Source organism: Erithacus rubecula (assembly GCF_903797595.1).
Source record: "Erithacus rubecula genome assembly, chromosome: 5".
NCBI classification, from domain to species: domain Eukaryota; kingdom Metazoa; phylum Chordata; class Aves; order Passeriformes; family Muscicapidae; genus Erithacus; species Erithacus rubecula.
This window is the reverse complement of record NC_136687.1, coordinates 55,673,476-55,693,507: the sequence shown is the minus strand read 5'-3', so window position 1 is coordinate 55,693,507 and position 20,032 is coordinate 55,673,476. Positions and strand designations below refer to the sequence as shown.

The window sequence follows — 20,032 nt, the reverse complement described above, 5'->3', positions numbered from 1 at the left end:
TTTAAAAATAACAGGCTTTTAATGTCTAGCTTTAATATTTCTGATTTTAATTTCTCTCTAACAAAAGCATGAGAGGTTTTTTTAACCTCATGGTTCTCTGTTTTGCTTTTGTTTTTCAGCTTTTTCTCCCCAGACAGTATAAAAAGTATCAAATGGTAGATTTTCAGAATAGAAGTAAGTATAAGTAAAAGAAAGTATCACTTTATTTTTTCCTTTCAATTGTTCCTCTTGCTCAGTTTTGAAGTGTAATGAAAGTTTTCATTTTACAAAAAATTTAATGGAAATAACAGTGATTTTTCTTCTCCATCCACAGTAATTTCCTTTCCTTCTCAATGTTTTTTACTGAGGACTCAATCTGTGACATTGCACTTTGTTAGGAGCTGAAACTAATGTAGAAATTAAGTGTTAGCCATGTGGGAGACCTAAGAGACAACAACTGAGAGTCAAATTAGAAGAAAAAAAATCCTTGATGGAGAGAACTAAAGATATAATTTTGTTACTATTAGACAAATCTCGGAAAGAAATTGAGAAAAAATATAGGATAGGATAAAATTAAATGAAAATAAACACTGAACCATACCACAGTCCAACAATGAATTAAAAACAAGACATTGTCCTTAAAAAGCTTAGCATTGTACAAGTTTTGATAATGAATTGTATGCAGAGACAAGGAAGGTAATTTTTCTATTTGACAGTGCCATACAAGCCTCATTTGTAAGGATGTGCTCAGTTGTGGGGCCCAGGTCTGAAAATTACCTCAGTGTGTTGGGAACAGTTTAGTTGATAGCAACAAAAATTCCAAAAAGCTGGAAAATTGGGCCTTTGAAGAGAGACTAAGAAATTTTGTCATGGTTCAGCTAGAAAAAGAAAAGCTGAAGTGACACACAATAATTTTTAAAATAACTAAAAAAGTACATTATAAGGAAAAGAGGGCTCAAATTTGCCAATGAAAAATAAAAGGACTTAGGTAAATTTAGGTAAAATGTAGCTGGCTCCATCTGAGGGTAATGCCAGGGAAAACCAAGTGGAATGCTGGATGCTGGGGGAGAGTTTGTGGTGGCAGACAGTCACCCTTCTGTCTTTCAACTCAAGCAAACAAAGGAGGGTACCAGGAGTTTGGCTCATGGGGCAGCAGGAGAACAGCACTCCTGCTGTGGAATTTTTGTGCTGGTACCCCAAAGCTGTCCCTAGCCATCAAAAATCTAGTTTCCTTCTTGTGAATCCATGGGAGAGCAAGGCAGTTTTCAGCAGACCTGGCAGGTACAGCTTGACTCTGGCCCCACTTTATTTCTGTAGGAGAGGTTGTCAGGAGCTGCAGAAATGGCTGTCCTGGTATGGTTGAGCTGAGACTTGGAATCTCTCTGGGAAGAAGGATTTAGACATAATGAAATCAACTGTGTTTCTTGCAAAAGAATGAAAGCAACCTACCAACAGTCCTCAGTCTCAGTATTGATTCTGTTCTTATATTTGCAGTGCTTTGAAGCTGCTATGGTCTGTTGGTTCATTAAGTTACATTTACAAGTTGTCCCTAAACACTGGCTTTTACATAGTCTGCATTTTAACACTCTTTAAGTGCATATTGATATGTTCTGTCCTCTGTGCAAACCACAGTCAAAGAAATCCCTTTTCTGGAATGGCTAATGAGGTACCAGAGTGGTAAAATAAACAGAAGGAGGAATTACACAGTCAGGAAGCTCAACCAAAGAAATGTCACCTTCAGAGAACCAGCAATGAGAAATGACCTTTCACTTTATTACAGTGTGCCAAATTTTGTTGGGTTTAGACAAGAACCTACAATTACTGAATATTTAAAAGTGCACATTCTTACTGTTGGGGGGGACTTATGTCACAGAAATTCCTATGATGAAGGATGGATTTGACACACTGACAAGTACCATGGCTGAGATTACAGTTGAATTATGCAATTAGTTTTTATTAACTATACATATTATTAAGGACTTTTCATAACAGTAGAAAGGATGTCAGGTCCTGGTGATTGTACTGACCTCTTATGCCACTGGGAAAGATGCAAAAAAGCTTTCAAAAGAGCAATATAGTCCCTATTTAATCTTTAAATAAGAAAGAAAGGTCAAGGAGCCATTGCTGCTACTTTATTTCTCTCAAGTCTTCACCAAGGAGACATCCCATTTTAATGTGCATTGCCTTAGATTTATACGTTAGTAAAATATGCATCACTGAAACATTACATACTTTTGAATGCATTGAATTTATAGCAGAACTTACAAAGTGTAGTATGTGCATGTGTATGAATCCTCAAAATTATGCAACTAACCTCCGGAGGTTTCTCACTTTAATTCATTTCTGACACAAAAATAAAAAGAAAAAAGAAAACCCTCCAACAGATTACTTAGCATCTCTGTAAAAATGTCATATCCACACAGATATTCAAAGAGAAAAAAAAAGTGGCAATTTATATTCATAATGCTGCTTAATTTTAAAATTATATTAATAATTAAAGATAAGTAAATGAAGGTGACAACCAACCCAAGACAGGTAGGGGAAAAAAGCCCCAAACAAAACTGCAAGTTCCAGTGTAATTACAAGGACTGCTTTAAGTCTACTGGTTATGCTCCAACTTTGGTAGGAAGCCTAATTGTTCCTTAAACTTTTACTTCTCTTCTGGACTGGGAGTGAGACCTTCAGAGTAGGTGCAGCCCAGTTCTTCCAATGGCAGATGCTCAACAAGAGCTGTCCCTCCCCCTGGCCTGGCCTGGCTCCTGTCAGCAGGTTCAGCAGGACAATTGTTCCATCTGCTCCACACAGAGCTGTGTGAACAGCAGGTTCCATCAGGGAATGGAATGGAGCCTTCAGGATTGGGAAGTGCCAGTGTCAGTGCTGCAGTACACCCTTATCTCAGCCCTTTAAAAATACCTGCCTTATCATAATCTTCCATTATGTGATTGTTGGCTTTTGCAGTGGGATGCAGCAGTTTGTCTGCCTCCTTCCAGAGTCTGCCTGACCTGCACTCATGTTTCACATCCAGGCATATTTCTCCCAATCCATTCCCCATCTTTCTTTGGATGTAGTTTTTGTTCTGTTTTAACTAGATGGATTTCTCTCCTCTGCTGCATGGATCCCTACAAGTTACTGATTCATCCAGGACCCTTTTATCATTCCTGGTGTCCAGCAAGATAAAAGTGACCATTATAAAGAATGTCTTTTTGAGCTGCCAGAGGTGTTGGGGCTGCACTGTGATCATGTACTCAATAGTATGAATTGTCTGAACTGAGGCTGGAATTTTCTGGGGTTTTACATATTTCAGTTATAGCAGTTCTCCCTTGCAAATAATGAAAAACAAGAAATCTAAAAGAAACCTAAAGGCTGTTAAAAGTTCTATTAGATGCATCGGTAAAAACTGTGCCACAATTCAAAGAGAAAACAGGGCAGTTCAAAAATCCCCTGTGTGGCTGAATATGAGAATGATGTAGTCCATTTAAAAAAAAAATTAAGGATTTTAAGAAATTGAAAGTTTGCTCAAATGAGAACAGGAAAGCCCATAAAAGTGACAGGCCAATTTCAAAGGAGAAATAAAGAAAGCTAAAAAGAATGTGAAAAGGGCCTTGCAAAGAGTGCTGTAGCTGAGAGTAGAGAAATTTCTGAATACACCCGAAGCAGGAAGCTGATGATTAGTGGGACCAAATGATGACCAAGGTGTAGAAGTGGCTGCAGCAGATGAAGGAACCTAAGTGTGAACTCTTTTGGTTGTTTTTTACAGCAGAAACTGTCTCATTCCCTATTCTGATGCATTCTTTGTAGTAGGCAAGTTAGGAAAATAGATCAATTTGAAGTAAATATATGGGATATGTTTATCCAAACAGACAAGTCAGAGGTCAGTAAGTCATCAGAACAAAACAACATCCACCCAGGAGTCCTGGAGGAACTCAAATATGAAATTGAAGGACTGCTGGCCATGATGTGGAATACAAGAACAAAGAGCCACTCTATTGGAGGGTGAGTTTACAGCCATCTGCAAAATTGCCAACTTTCATCTGCCAAAAGGCTCTGGATAGATCCTGAGAGCTACAGACAGGTGAACCTTATCCTCATTCCTAGCATAATGGTGGAATGCCATCTCAAGTAGTAGTAGTAGTAATAATAGTGATAATAGATAAGATTAGTGAGTACATGGATAAATTTGACTTGTTGAGAAGGGATCAGGATGGCCTCTGTAAGGGGAAATACAGCTTCAGTAAGCTGAAGTTCTTTGATAGTGACAATAAGAATCAGAGGAAGAGTATAAAGTTTAGATGTTTATGTAGGTTAGAAGAATATTCTGGAGTGGGATGAAGAAGAGGGATGTGCCTCAGTTGTAAAGATAAAATGGGAGAAACATGGAGATGTAAAGAACAGGATGACGCCACAGTTCAGAGGTAACTTGGGGAAGAGAGAGGGACCCTGAGCTTAAAATGCGTATAAATTAGATATTCTCTCTTATTATATGATAGTGTGGCCATTTCAGCCTGCTGAAACATTGGTGACAGTAAGAATATGGACAAAGAGGACTGGTTGGACACATTTGGGTTTTCCAAAGTATAGGAATGGAATGGAATGGAATAAGAATAGAAATAGAAATAGGAATAGAAATAGGAATAGAATAGAATAGAATAGAATAGAATAGAATAGAATAGAATAGAATAGAATAGAATAGAATAGAATAGAATAGAATAGAATAGAATAGAATAGAATAGAATAGAATAGAATAGAATAGAATAGAATAGAATAGAATAGAATAGTTCCCATCGGAAAGGAACCTACATCATCTAAGTCCAACTGTCTAAATTTATTCCAGAGTTCAAAGCTAGACTTGAAGAAAGGTCCTTGTATAGAAAACTGGACCAAAGAAAGAGTAGGGATTAATAGGAGTTTTTCAGGATGGAAAGGAATTGGCAGTAAGGAATTGGTCCTAGGACCAATTTCATTCAGTATTTCATCAAAGAGTTAGAGAAGAGAATTAGCACTGGGATCTTTGGGGTTGAAGATGATGTTAACAGATTTTGCATCACAAGTTTTAGTGCAGATAAGTGTGATTTTATGAAAAATAATCTAATCCCTACCTACATGATGTAGAACTCAGAACTGAGGTGCTGAAATCTTGAATTCAGGAAGAGATCTTGGAGTGATTGCTCTCAGTTCTCTGAAATCATGAGCCCATGGTGCTTTGGCAGCAAAAACAACCTCAAAAACCCAACCCAACCCAAGCAAAAAAACAAACACAAGGAAAGTACTGAGGACAAATGAGAGGTGACATGCTGTCACCATACAAAGCTGTGGTGCACCCTCTATTTGATGCTGCCAGTTCTATTTTCCACCTCCCAGGAAGGAGGCAGTAGAAGCAAAGAAGATACAGGGAGGGTCAGTTAAAAACCTTTTGATGATGTAGCAACAGCCTTGTGAGGAGAGAAAAAAGCTGATATTCTTCATTTTGCAGAGAAGGGTGAGGGGAGATGTGATAAAGGTTTACAAAATCACAGATGTAATGGATTAGCTAAATCTTCCTAGTATCAGAAAGCCCAGAAAGGAATTAGACAGCTTTGTGGATGTACATGAAGGGATGCTGGAATGATTGTGCAGGAGCGTAACCTATAAAACCTCTACAGCAAAAGTGAATGCTGGAGCAGTGGAAGAATTGACAGAAGTATTGATACATCAATATATTGATATTGATGAATGCATGGCCAATAGTTGCCAGTCTGCAACAGCTTTTCCTTTTGTTGTTATCCCCCTGGCTTCTCTATTATGGGTGTGGCATTAGCCACCACCCCCACAAACTTCCCAGGGAGAAAGGTCTAAGTTCAAAAATAAAAAAGGAAAAAAACCCTACTGTTTGAGGTGCAATAACAGCTCCAGGTGCAATATCTTAAAAAAAGGGGGAAGGGGTACCAGGGTCAGAATATAAATAATATGTAGATAGAGAAGTGGAGGGAAACACAGGAAAAAAGAGCACCCAGGTGTGCTTATTATTCCCTGTGGACCTTCAGGGATGGAAAAATGAAAACGGTTGCCAGAACACCCCCTCCTCCCCATTTTTTTCCCTGCTGTCAGAGACACAATACCAGACTGAATGGATCCATTGGTCTTACCTCAGAGTATGTTTCTTATGTTTGAATCATCTTTTATTGGAGGCAGCCTTGGCCATCCTGGAATTCAAGGAAAGAGTTGTGACAGGTTGTACAGAGACTTACTGCATAATTTGTTTCTCTGTTTAAAAAAACAACAACTTTAAAGTATGGTCTCAGTTTCCAACTGAAATAGAAAACTATAGGATAGAAGGCAAGTAAGACATAGAAGAAACTGTTAGGGGAAATATTTAGTATGGATATAAGATGTAAAACTGTATCTCACATAAATCAGTGGGTTTTAATCCTTTTTGACTTCCAGTGTAGGTGTGTGGCAAATTTAACCTACTTAGAATAAATTTGCTTCTTTGAATTTCCCTTTGCATTTCTCTTAGTTCTCTCTGAGTTTTGCAGACCACAGATTGATAAGTATTATAGAAAATATACCATCTTGGAAATTAACTATTTCTAGATTCCTTCTGCAAAATGAGAGCACATCTGCATGGACACTGACCAGATTATAATGCAAATGGTAACACTGTAGTAACATTTCTTTTGTAGAGCTGAGTAGTTGTGCAATGCATAGCTGACTTTGGGGCTTAGGTTTTTTGGCAGATGCTCATCTGTTTAGAAAAGCAAAGGAAGGCTCCAAATCTTACAAATCATCTCCCCCCATAGTGCATCTGTTCAACTCAGGCAAGGCACTGGGTTCCATTTGTGAAAGTGGGTCACAAACCCAAACAAAAAATGCAAAATAATGACTCCATCTATTTCCCTGTGTGTGATACCAATCAAATTGTAACAGATCTTCAGCTACAATAAATCAATAGGTCCATTAGGACAATTTCATTTACAGGGAGTGAGAATTTGCGTGCTGTACTTTGTATGTGAGAAAAAATACGCTTGAAAAAATATAAAAGGAAAAACAATCCTGTATCTTCTGGTATGCAATAATTATGCAAATATTTTTAATAGAATAATAGAATACTGCTGATACTGCTGGAGAGCATTTGGTAAAGAGAGGAATTATATAATAATTTGACTGTAAAACTAAATTATATAAAGACATGCCGCACATTAATTATTTTACATCACACACTTTCCCCAGACTAGAGCACATAGGTCTGACTGTGAAACTACTGACAGAGTCCCAACAGTCCTATTAAGGGACAAAGAAAGAGAGATCTGGTTAGGCTATTTTTTCATCTTAATACTACTGCCTTATCACTTGATAATTTTGAAAATAAAACCCTTTAAGCAAGAATAAAGATTTCCAAAACTTCATGATCCTGATTCCCATCTGCTTCATCCCTTCTGTAGTCATTTTGGCCTGCAAGACTTTATGATACTACTCTGGTAGATCACTATCCCCTTTAGTATAAACATTAGCTTATGATAGGATGAGATAAGATGATAAAAACGGGTCCATGGGGCCTATTTGTTTCTATTATTTCTATTACACTGGAAAGTGTGTGTGCGCCTGTAACTTTTAAATACTGAAATTATAAATTGGATGGAGGGGGTGGAATTCTGCCCTATTTTCTTCTATCTTTACTACTCCAACTCTTCTCTGAGCTCTCCTGCTAACTTTCTTTCCATGGCTTTTATTTTTATTCTTATTTTTCTCTTCCTGTTTCTCCATAGCCATCCTGCTCTTACCACTTAATACTGCAGTTCAGAGTTATTTTGAAACTGGACAATATACTCAGTCTTACATCTCACTTTTATTTAGGACCCAACTGTGATCACCACTGAACCTGAATAGCCCCTTGCCTTACAAGGGCTGAGGAATACAGCCCAACTCTGCATGACCAAAGGTATTGTAGTATGGATAATATGGACCTTTGTGTTTAAGCATTTTTTTTTTTCCAGTTGAATTCATCATTTGAATTGTAGTTTGTGTGAGAAATTTTATGGGCTGAAAATTGACAGTACACAAGGGATGACTGCTTCAGAGGACTGTTCACAGTCCTCACCTCTGTTGCATACATCAGCACACACCTTTTGTAATCAAATATATGAGATTCCTTTGAAGTGTACCCCTGAACTGGCGAGATAACCTGGGACTTCTAGAATCCAGAAAGGTGGGCAGGCTTGAGGCAGGCTGATACACAGAGGCTGTGACAGAAATGGCCAGCCTGTTCCTCAAGCTGCATGTGGCTCTCTAAGTACCTAAACACAACTCCTGTGCTGGCTGGCATGGGGGCTGTGGCATAATCCCTGCCTCCAGAAGCTGTGACTCAGCAAGAGCTTCCAAGGCCAATTTTAGGGATTTCCTTGGCCTCTGCCTGTTTATTTAGCAGAGCCCCATTCCTCAGGCAAACTCTGCATTATTACCAGCTGCCCTGAACCATTCCCACAGCCTCATTTTTCCAGAACAGGATAGGTGTCTTGAGGCTTTTAACATAGGGAGAATTCTGATGAGGTGTTTGGAGAGCTGAGGAGATCAGACATTATGGGAAAGGACTGTGAAATAGTCTGATAGGTTATGTTTTTAAATTACATCTTTTCCTCATTCACACTAAATTTTTTCCAAGCCATATGATCCTCAAATTACCAATACAAATGGGAATACAATTAATAGCAGTGCCATATCTTTATGGGGAGCATCACATTTTTTGTGCCAGGAAGGCATGCCTTTTATTCTATTACACTGAGCAAAAGTCTTCTCCTGGGTCTCGTCTCCTCTGCATGGTGCCATCCTTTCAGGAATACATCATCATCAGAGTGCTTTGTCCAAGTGATGTATTACACTAATACATCTGTTGCTTTAATGATATATTAGTGTAATACCTTATCAGAGTGATGCATACCAATGATCTATTGCTCAAAAGGTGGTGCCATTCAGGAATGAAAGAATTCATGGACACAGTCAGTGTAATTATACAGATAAAAGCTGACATAGATTATGCTGGAAGCTGCTTTCATGGAACCAAGAGCACCAGTACTATGCCAGTCTGTTTGGTGCCATTTTCTAGTGCCATTGCACTGGATTTGTAATGCTGAGGTTGTTACATTTATTTTAAACCTTTTAAATATACTAAGAGCAACTACCATTAACCTTGGGTCACTGTGAAGCAGAATGTATCCAGTTACATTATTTTTACTGTATGGTAGTACAGTACTTACTTACCCGTAACCACATGAAACCAAGTAACATTAACCTCCAAATAGCCTGAAGAACACACCATATCTCATTATAATAATCTGGGCTTCATCCTTTGCCTGACTTTAATTATTGTCCATTCTCAAATATTTTTGATTACATGACAGTTGAGTTACTTCAGCCTGTCATTAACTGTAGGCCTCTTTAATCTCAACCTTCATTTTCTTTAGTGTTACTTTTATTTTCATTACTTTAGCCACTGAAAAACAGGTGAAGTCAGTCTCATTGACATTGTTTTGTGTAGCATGTTAATTAAACATTTCAAAGCATCATCCAGAGATTGTGGCAAAAAAAAGCCAAGTTCTGTTTTCTACTTTTTAAACTTTTACTGTAAAGAAGGGGAGAAAACCGTGAGCTGATAATACAAAAAACCCTCAAAACTCAGATCTTTTTCCCCTCTGCCTTAACTCCCTCACTAATTGGGTTCAAGCTTCCTCACTAATTGGGTTTCCAAAGAGAAAGACAATCAGAACCACATTTTGCTTGTGGTAATTTAACTGAGTTATAAAGTATTGATTAGCTTATTTATATTTCCTCTAAATATGCTTTACACCAACGTGTGAAGAATGTTGCAGAGGAGAAAATAAAGGCCTCCAACTTGCTTCAGTTCATCAAAGCAGGGAAAGGTCTATAGGTAACTCGAGAATTTTTGCCAAATAGCCCAGCACAAAACAATCAGTAACACAAATGAGGGAGAAAAGGACAGGCAACGTGCTTATAGATGTAAATACTGGGATTTTTCTTTCCTCTTCACTTTCTCTTCTGTTATCTTCAGATTCACTGCCAGTGACAAGTATAATTTTAATTTGCAGGGAGGGTTGCTAAAGCAACTTTCAGGAATGTATTTAATCCTGTGGCAAACTGAATTCACAGAAGCTGTAATAGGGATACAGTGTGGTAGATGCAGGATATCCTACTTGTTACATTCCTAATCCTCCAAGGTCACTGAGCTGATGTGTGACCTTCCAGTCTAGAAACTGCTGACCCAGATCTTTCTCCTGCCCCACGGGAGGATGATATAATCTAGGAGCTCATGGGTGGAGCTGTGCTACCTGATCTCTGTCAGAGGTGGAAGCAGCCTGCTAGGATGGCAATGCAGAAAGTATGGCTGCAGTGAGGAGAAATTCCTTCAGCAAGAATCTATGACAGATTTATTCAGATCAGAAAACCTACAAGTTGCTCAGTTGCATCTTGGCAGGGTGGAGGGGGAAAGGCATCCTCTTTATCAGGCCTGAGAAACCATAAACCTCAGTAGGGCTAACCTCCAAGGCCAGGCTATTCAATACTTTTGCTGAAAATATAATTGCTCAAGTCCCTGCAGGAGGATGTTTGGAAACTTCCCTGCACTTCACAGAGGAAACTGGTCGCTTCAATGAGTCTTTAGTAGGATTTATCAGTCCTGAAAATCTGCAGTTCCTGCAGGGCTGGCCTCCTGATCATGGTGGGCCTAGTGTGCTTCTTGTGGAAGTCTGATCTGTGACAAAAGCCTTCCAAAGGGTGATTAGCAAACACAGTAGCAGCTAATTCTGATAAACTGCGGGTGAGCAAATAGACCTTTGTGTAACTTGCCTTGTGTGCTGAGCAATTGGAAGGCACAGATTTGGGATGGGGAGAGAGAGACTTAGTAGGTGGGCTTCTGACACTCTTGCTCTGCCTGTGTACATCCTAAATGAGCTTCTGTGATACCATACACATTATCAGCTCGTGACATATCATATTTTCAGGGTCAAAACAGTCACTAAGGTAGGGGGTGTGTTAGTCTTTTCTTAAGAGATGGGCATCTGCATGGGGAAAGAGAATAGAGTGAAATGCTTAACAGTGCACAACAGCCTAGGGGACTGCAGGCAAAGTGTGTGGTCTCAGCCAGCATGGCTTTAATGGCTATTCAGTATTAGGCAGTCCTTGTTTTCTACTTTGGAGGAGCAGTTTGTAGGGTCTTTGGGAACTTATCTGAATGGTGAGTGACTCCAAGTTTTTGTTTTCCTGAGTAAATTTTAGCAACATCTGTTTTCCAGTCTTGTTCACTGTGTGCTACACAAATGCTTTTGCTAGTGTGGTGCAGAAAAGGAGGAAGGATGGACAAGGTGGGTGGCAATTGCTTAGATTTGCTCTCTCTGTACTGCCACTGAATGTCAAACTGCACTGTGTTACTGGGCTGTGTCAGATTATGTGTGGACACGGCCTTCCTGTTAGTTAAATACCATCCATTTTAGCCAAATGGCCAATTTCTTTTAGTTAAATAAATAATAATTTACTTATAAAAGTTTGCCTTAAGCCAGGTTAAGGAACCTACAGATTTGTTGTTTTGAATTGAGCCAGTCTTTCAGGTCCCTATGCAGTCCATTGAGAAAGCAAGACTTCCCCAGAGAAACTCATCCTAACTTCCACAGCATGGGGAACAATTGTTCAACTCTCTTTTGACAGCAGGTAACCTAGAAATCTAGGTTAAATAAAATGACTCTATCATACTGAAGATTAGCAGAATTTGCATTTGTTGTCTACTGCTTAGAACTCCCCAAGCCTGGTATCTTCCACTAATTCCAAAGATTTTTGCAACAAAACCTGACACTACTGCATGTCTGAAACTCTGTTAACAGCAAAGTGGCTCGATTAATTGGTTTGGGAGGGGCAAACTGTGAAGTGGCACTCAAGTTTTGGCAGGTTACCTGTGTTCCTCTGGCACAGTCCCCAGCAAAAGTTTAGTGTATCACCCTAAGTTTTATGTTCTTAGAGTAGAAAAGAAACCCCAACCTTAAAACAATAAGATTTCAAACTTGAACTGGAAAATGGTAATGCAGATCATCAGGAATGGGCCAGCAGACATTTCATCTGGATCAGGAGCAGCTGAGTTTGCCTGGCAGTGTCTTAACACCTGGACTGCAAAATGCAGTGGCTAAAGTGAAGATAAATTCTGCTGACTCTGCTATGGGAAAATGGATTTCTGGCAAAGGGGTAGAAGGAACAGTTGGGGGCAGTAAAGGGGCTCAAACCTTGGAACAATTTGCTTTCCTGCACGTGAGCTGGAATTATCAGCCTCTATAAGCAAGATCCTAACTATGAGCAGGTCAGTGAAGATTTGGTAATTGATTGAACTGGGACCAGGATTTCACTAATTCATGACTAATTGGTAACCACAGTAAACAATTACTACCTGTGGCAAATGTGTAACAGTTGTGTTCTGCCTGGAGCTGAACTGTTTACTTCAGGATTGGGGGGTTTTTTGGGTTTCAGCATGGGATCAAGGCTTTTAAATCCCTGTGTTACACACAAAAAGTAGGACTTGGCTGATGACAATGGATGCATAGAAGGACGATTCAAGTCAATGAAGGGTGAGTTCTGTCCTCTTCAGGCTCTCAGACACTGCATGCTGACTTAAGTGCACTAAATAACTGAATAAAATATTTGTTGATGTGTACTCATGTATGATAGAAAAAACTGATTAAAAAAAAAAAAAGAACTTATAGTAGAAAAGGATTTTTCTGTAAAATGCTGGCATTATGTCAGTGGTGAATACAAGCATTCTCATCTCATGTTGATATGATAGCCATTTCTGTTTATAGATACTTCTTGAGGAGATTCTTTTTTTCAGAATAGATCTCTTCTGTCCCCAGTCTAGCTGGTTTCTAGAGAGCTGTGATAGTCAGGGAAAGATGTATAAGCCTAGAAAACAAGCAAACAGAACTGGTGGCTTTATTATGACAGTTGAGGAAAACCTCAAATTTTAAATTTATACCTATTAAGATGTCTGGGGGAAAACTGGTTTTCATTTGAAAAAAATTCTGTAGAACATAAGGTACTTGGTAGGACAGACTGCCAGGAAGGCAGCTAACAGCAAAATTCAGTTATTTTAGCTCCTTGACACTTGTCATATACCTTTACAGCCTGCTTATATCAACACCCAGGAAAGGTTATTACTATTTCTCTTCTATAAAAATAAACTGAGCTGATGAATGTGGTGGTGAGGAAGATGCAAGGAGTTGCCTCACCTTTCTGCTTGCCCAAACTGTGTTCAGGGGCTAGTGTTCAAGAGTCAAAAAACTCAAAACTACACAGCCTCCTTCCCCCATACTAAACCTTAACTACATCTAAGACTGCTATTAAGGGTAAAAAGCCTCAGCTGCTGTTTGGCCCTGGAATCACCTGCACTTAACTTACATTGTTAAAAGTTCCCTGAGTTTCACCTGAGACTGAACCACATAGCACACAGTTTAGCCAGTGAACATTGCTACTCCTTTCTTCCAGATCAAAGGAGCAGAGGACAAGGGAAGAAGCCAAAAGAAAGGCTGATGGCACACAGACCTTCATACTGCAGACCACCACTTAGAGAGTCCCAGGAGACAGGTAAGCTAAGCTCAATTTTTTTCTTGAAGGAAAATATGCAGGTATTGCCTGATATTTGGCTATGTCAGAGGGGGAAACTTGTTGAGGAAAATGCATAAACTACTAGTAAAAGTAATACCTATTTTCAGTTAGCCCTATGCAGCTTCTCAGTGTGTTGTTGGGTCACAGATACAGTTCTCTGCACCCTGCAGTTGTGAGTATGTGGAGGCCTCAGTAGCCTAACACAGTTCTGGATTCTGCCCTAAAGATGAGACTACAAAAAGATCCCATTTTTAAACCAATTTCTTCTGCATTTGTGCCTTGTGTGATGCTTTCTCTCTCATCCAAATGTGGCTGCATCAGCTATGACCAACTTAAAATCAAATGAAGAAGTAGAAAGTACAGACCCTGAGGTCAGTGGTAAAAGTACCAATTTTCTAGATGCTCAGTACCTGGCCATCAAAAATACAATAAAAGTAGTAGAACTAAAACAGGCAAGTAGTAACAACTGAAAACTCAGCTTCTAAATCCAGAATGAATTGGCAGTGACTCCTTTATTTCCAGTATATGTTCTCCAATTCAGAACTTTGAAAACCCACTGGTTTGATTGTACAGACTATCACAGGCTATTGAGTTACAATGGCATAATGAGGTAGCTAACTGTGTTTTTCTCCTCTCTGGCACATTTGAAGTGAAAGAAAAGTATTTTAGTGTAACTCATTGTATTTGCTGTTACAACAGTTGAAGAGAGTGTGCAAGAACAGTTAGGAAAGCTCATCTATAATTAAGCCACAACTGCATACCATGTGAGGTCATCTCTATCCTGATTTTTGTCTCTAGCTCTTTTTGTGTCTGTTGTGTTTCTTTTCACACTGCTATGGAGTATGTGCATTTTTGCAGCAGTTGTTCTCTGTGCTTTCCTAGTGGGGAAGAGCATTCACAAATATTTTGTGAAGAATGGCTGGGATTCAGATTGCTTTATCAGAAAACCTGTTTTGGCAGTTGAATGGTTAACAGCACTAGCATTTACTCATTTGACTGGTTTGAAGTTAAGGGGTGAAATTCATAATTCCTCCAGAGTCTCATTTACACCTTCTGCATTAATAGTGAGCAGTTCCACAGCTAAACCCCCATGAAAATGGCCCAAGTGAATGCCACTGCTCAAGTAGCAGATCTTGTAGGATATAAAACTGGGGAAGTGTCAAGGGACAGACAGCAGCTTTGGCTCACCAACAATCTAGTACAGTATGTGAAGAGACTTTAAAAGTGCAGGAGGATGTGCTGTTCCACTATGTAATTTTCTTTAAAATATTGCTACCCACGTTGTTTTAATTAAGCAAAAGGGGAACGTTGGCTGCTAAACATAATATCTTTGGGCCAATGCTCAAACCCAAATTGAGCCATGCAAATACACAGCCAACCAGCTTGGTTAATTCTAAATTGGCATTGATGAAATATTCTGGTTTGCTGTCGGGTTTTTGAGTGTTTCCCCTAGCATTACTATATAGTAGGTAAAGGCCTGCCTGGAATTTTTCTCAAATCATCTAATTTTTAGTGATTCAGCATATTTAAATTCAAGGAGTAGAAACACTAGTGCCACAGACTGCTGTGTGTGTTTCCAGGGGACTTGGTTGGTTTGGGGGTGTTTTTTTAATGGTACTTCTTCTAAGCACAAAGGAAACAAAGCATTTCCTTGGAGCTGAGCCTGGTTCCACCCAAATCATGCTAAGAGTCACTCTGTAAGAGCAGCACTGCTCTGGGTGCCCTGGCTCTGCTCAGCTGGTGCCCATCTCCTCCTGCTCAGGCTCATCACAGACATGTGGGGGGGCTCAGCAGGCAGCCATTCTTGGGCCAGTGGAATGCCAGCTTGTCCTTGCTTAGAGAGATGCAAAGTGGCTTAATTAGTGCAAGATTTTTTTTTTTTTTTTTATTCCTGCACCCATAAATAAGTCATTCTTATCTTCAGTATTGTTAACCTTATCACTAGGAAACAAGCATTGGCCTGTAACCTAACCTTTCTGCATTGGTGACTTTGCCATCATCTGTGTACTGGCACAGCCTTTTCCCTCAGCAGATTTTCTCCCCTTTGGGAACAGGCTTTTGGGTAGAGGTCCTGCCTTCAAGTGCTGGTGAACAAGGTCTAAAAAGTTGCCTGGCTTTGAGATGTGAGCCATGAAAGAAGTACCTTCCTTCCAAATGCCTGCTGGTATAGGTGCCTCAGCATGGGGTCTGAGCAAGTACAGTCCCTTATTACAGATCTCCAAAGGCCCTTGAAGTTTCTTAAATATTTTTTTCCTTTCCTAACTGTATGGCAAAATCATGTGTTACCACTTTATCTCTAAAAAGGGCTTACTGTGCCAGCAAAACCCTGAGGCTCAGTTGTACAGGAAGCAGCTAAAAAGAATAGGACACTTCCCATACTTAGTATGGGAAGCCTTGCTGGAGACAGTGTCACTGAGGTAAATAGGAGACTTTAACAGGGCCTGGAGAGGAGCTATTTGCCAGAGAAGGTCTGTTTGAAAAGTAGAGTTTACCCATTTTTAAAGACACTGATCAGAAAAGTCTTCATACTACAGGAAGTTGCTGAAGGCATGGCAGTTTGGAGGAGGGAAAAGTTTTGGTAAGGATAATTGACTTTTAATAACAAATTAAGCTGGAAACTTTTAATTAGGTTGGTCAATCAGAGGAAGAGTATAAAGCTTAGATGTTCATGTAGGTTAGAAGAATATTCTGGAGTGGGATGAAGAAGAGGGATGTGCCTCAGTTGTAAAGATAAAATGGGAGAAACAGGGAGCTGTAAAGAACTGAATGAGGCAACAGTTCAGAGGTAACTCAGGGAAGGGAGAGGTACCCTGAACTTAAAATGAGTATAAATTAGATATTCTCTCTTATTATATGATGGTGTGACCATTTCAGCCTGCTAAAACATTTCAGCTATCAAGCTGGAAAGTCTTCAGACTTTCCTTGAAAGCTAAAATATGTTCAGCTTTTTAGCTTCATTTGAGTGGAGTTTGGGTGATGGTTTAGTTTTGGAGTTGTTTTTTTTTTTTTTTTTTTTTTTTGTTTCCTATTTTGGAACCTGATGTATCTAGCTCCCCCAGCTTGTTGGACTTAATTACTTTATGATAACTCAAAGGCACTGAGTGCATGAAACAGGGCCTTTGGTAAAAGCCCATGTGTTGTGAAGGTCTCCAACAATGTCAGCAATGGAGGATGACAGTCTTCGTATTTTCATATTCTCCAGTGAAGAGTGTTAGGAGCTCTCAACATTTTTAATAAGTTGGCTAAGTGTTATGGAAGAGAGAGAAGTAGGTGTGGTGTCAGACTTGACCCAGCTTCCTTGATTAGCATACCCAGCTGGACAGCAGAAGTAATTATGTCTGACATGGTATCACAGCTGTGAGAACTGGAGGCTTGTCTGAATCATAGAAGCCTGACAAACCCTGAATAGGAGAGTTTCTCTGCTCCACTGTGCAGACTTTTTCTTTTTTTACACTAGAAGCCAAGAAAGATATTCCACACTGTTTCTTCCTAGTCTCAGCTCCATTGTGGTATCCTCTCCAATACTGTTTTCTCTTGGAAAGCTGCTCTTGAGTATTTACTTGGCCCACTTCCCAATTGCTTTGCTACTCAGATGATTTTAAAACCCCTGATTTTGCTTTTTTCCCCATGTAAATGAAAGCATCACAGTGTCTCCCTTCTAAGTGGTGATACACTCTTGATGATACAGCTCTTCTAAGGTTCATAAGGCAACCAAAATGTTTTGTTTCTGATGGACACTGTTCTTGGCACCTTGAGGGAGAGGCCACCTAACTTAATGATTATTGAGATCAAGGAGATTTACTCATTTTCTTACGAGCTGCCAGTCTATATATTAGAATGAATAAAACCTCCCATCTTTATTAAAGATTTCCAAGGAAACCCAACAGTAACATCTTGAATCTTGCACAAGTCTATGGCCTTGCTGGACTTCTTTAAAAGTCAGGCACCTTGATTATTCCCTTTTAGCTTGATGAACTTTACAAGACTTAAGTGGGTGATCCATACTTTCTCTGGCTAGGCAGGGAATACATGCTGTTCAGGCTCCCACCTGCTTCCATTGATTATAGCTCGTGCAAAATCCTCCATGTAGGGAATATGGAGAAAGTACTCCTCCTTTAAGGACACTCCATCTTCTCTCTTCCTCTCTTTCTTCTTTAATATAAAAAATGTGAAGTTTTTTTTGTGGGGAAGGGGGACACATACAAAGAGAGAGACTAGAAAGTATTTGAGTGAATCTATTTATTCTTCCATTTTCAGACCCTTAATTATTTATTCATACAGTTGCTTTTTAAGGAGGGAAGCACACAAAAAGGGCAACCCCCTACCCCACAACTCCTTCAATTGTTTGTTGCTCGAGTTGGGGGAAAAGAAGTGTGTGAGAGCGTGTTCCCTGGGACCGTGACTCCACCTGCAGGCAGGAGCTCGCCACTCTGTACCGAGAGCCACCAGGACCCACGAGCAGTGTCCAGCCCCTTAGCTCTGCAGTGGCACTGCTGAAATCCCCCGCTGTTTCTCAGTGCACAGAACTATCTCTGTCACTCCCCAAACCTACATGAGAATAAGAGTTGTAAGAAGTCAAATTAAATGGTTACTTGTGAGTTTTACTTCCATGATCTGGGCACCTTTAGTGCAAGCAGCCAACTTATATATATATATAGGGGTTATATGAATAAATTTGTGTGCTTAGTGATGAGAGAATAGCACTAAGGAAGTATGGCTGCAGGTTAGTGAGAAAAGCAATTAAATCCTGTGGCCGCAGCACCTACATGTCAGGGATGTGTTGATGATTATAGTTTGCTGCGAACAGCAGCCTTAAAATTCTTCATCTAGCTTTGTTGGTGAACTACCACAGGCAGAGTGCATGTCCCCAGCTGAAAGGTGGAGGTAATGATGCTTTGCAAATGTCTAAGAAAAAAGGCAGCCAACTTCCAGTGCTTGCATTTTAGAGGGATTAAAAATACAGTCACTCTTTTACCTGCCCTGCAGTTAAAAGTTCATTTATTTTGTGTAATCTTCAGGATACTAAGGGAAGAAGAGTGAGGAAATAAAACACCAATCCTGAGTTTGGAATGATTAATTAATGTTTTCCATTAAGTAGCTCATAAACCAGTAGCAATTCTAAGAAAAATTATCTGGACATTAAAGAGCTCTGGATATTATAAGGGTGTTTTTGGTGAACAGTCCTAGTAGCTAAAAAATTCTGGTGGAATATTTGTGTTCTGTAAACTACTCCCATAAAACCAGACACAAATACCATGCTTAGGAAACAGTAAATGCTTATATTGCTTTCACCTAAATTGAGAGTCCTCTTAAGATCATCTAGTCCAGCTTCAGTGCTCAAACAGGTAAACTAAGTTGTTCAGGCAACCTCTCTGGTCAACCTGTACCAGTATTTGACCCTTCTAATGGGTTAAAAAAAATATTTTTGTTCTTGTGTTCAGACTGGTGTTGTGTTGTTTGCTTTGGTTTTGAGGTGTTGCTCTGGTTTGGGGGTTTTAATTTAGTCCCCCTTGCCTCTTATCCTGGCAATGGATACTGCTGACAAGTGTCTGACTTCAACTTCCTTCCCACTCATCAGGCATTTGTACAAATGGATGAGATCCCTCTGAGCCTTCCCTTCTCCAGGCCAGACAGTCTCATTTTTTCAGCCTCTCCTCATACAGTAGATGCTCCAGTCCCTTAATCATCTTTGTGGCCTTGTACTGGACTCGCTCCAGTAAGTCCAGATCTTTCTTGTGCCAGGAAGCCCTGAATGAGATGCAGCATTCCAGAAGCAGCCTCACCAGCACTGAGCAGAGGTGCAAGATCACTTCCCTCAACCTGCTGGCAAGTGTCTTCTTCCTGGTGGCCTTCTTGGCTACAAAGATACATGGCTGGCTTGTGGTCACCTTCTTGCTATCAGGAACCCAAGGTCCTTCTTGGAAAATCTACTTTCCAGCTGATAGATGCCTAGGATATGCTGGTGCCCAGGGCTATTCCTCACTACTTTGCATTTCCCTGTTGAACTTCAGGACATTCCTCTGCCCACTTATGTTGAGGTGGTATTTCTGAAAGGTGACACAACCATGGGGGATTACCACCACTCCTCCTAGTTTTAAATCATTTGCGAACTCGTTGAGGATGAAATCCTCAACTTTTTTTTTTTTTTTTCTTTTTTTGTATGGAGATGAAAGCTGCTTCCCTCCAGTTATTATTACTTCTGTTTCCCTATTCATGAAGTTTAGTGCTTCTCTGTGGAATTTTTCACTATTATTAGTCTATTTCTTTTGGACAAATAATTTGCATCTTAGTGCAAACTACAGACTTGAAAGAGCATGGGTGGCCTTAGAGCTGCTGAAAATACTAGGGACTAGAAACAGTATTTCCCTCAGTGTTAGATGGGGGTTGAGGAAGTTAGTCTTTACTTCTAGTATCTCAAAAGGTAAAT

General features: G+C 39.8%; 1 protein-coding gene across 5 annotated transcripts in view; it reads left to right on the top strand.

Annotated features, from left to right (window-relative positions):
* Window positions 1–7,856: 7,856 nt before the first annotated feature.
* The window catches only part of ZNF827 (zinc finger protein 827), a 117,355-nt gene continuing 105,179 nt past the window's right edge, over window positions 7,857–20,032 (top strand). For 2 of the 5 annotated variants that reach the window (XR_013774250.1, XR_013774251.1), the window contains exon 1: window positions 13,486–13,584. Coding sequence is in view for 3 of the 5 variants with exons in the window: in XM_079305723.1 (XP_079161849.1) it covers window positions 7,885–7,894; window positions 11,259–11,327; window positions 13,486–13,584 (178 nt within the window). In the remaining 2 variants the exon portion in view is untranslated. Of the gene's footprint in view, window positions 7,895–11,258; window positions 11,328–12,515; window positions 12,573–13,485; window positions 13,585–20,032 lie in introns of those variants that run through there. The other 3 variants (XM_079305723.1, XM_079305725.1, XM_079305724.1) reach the window with 3 other exon arrangements.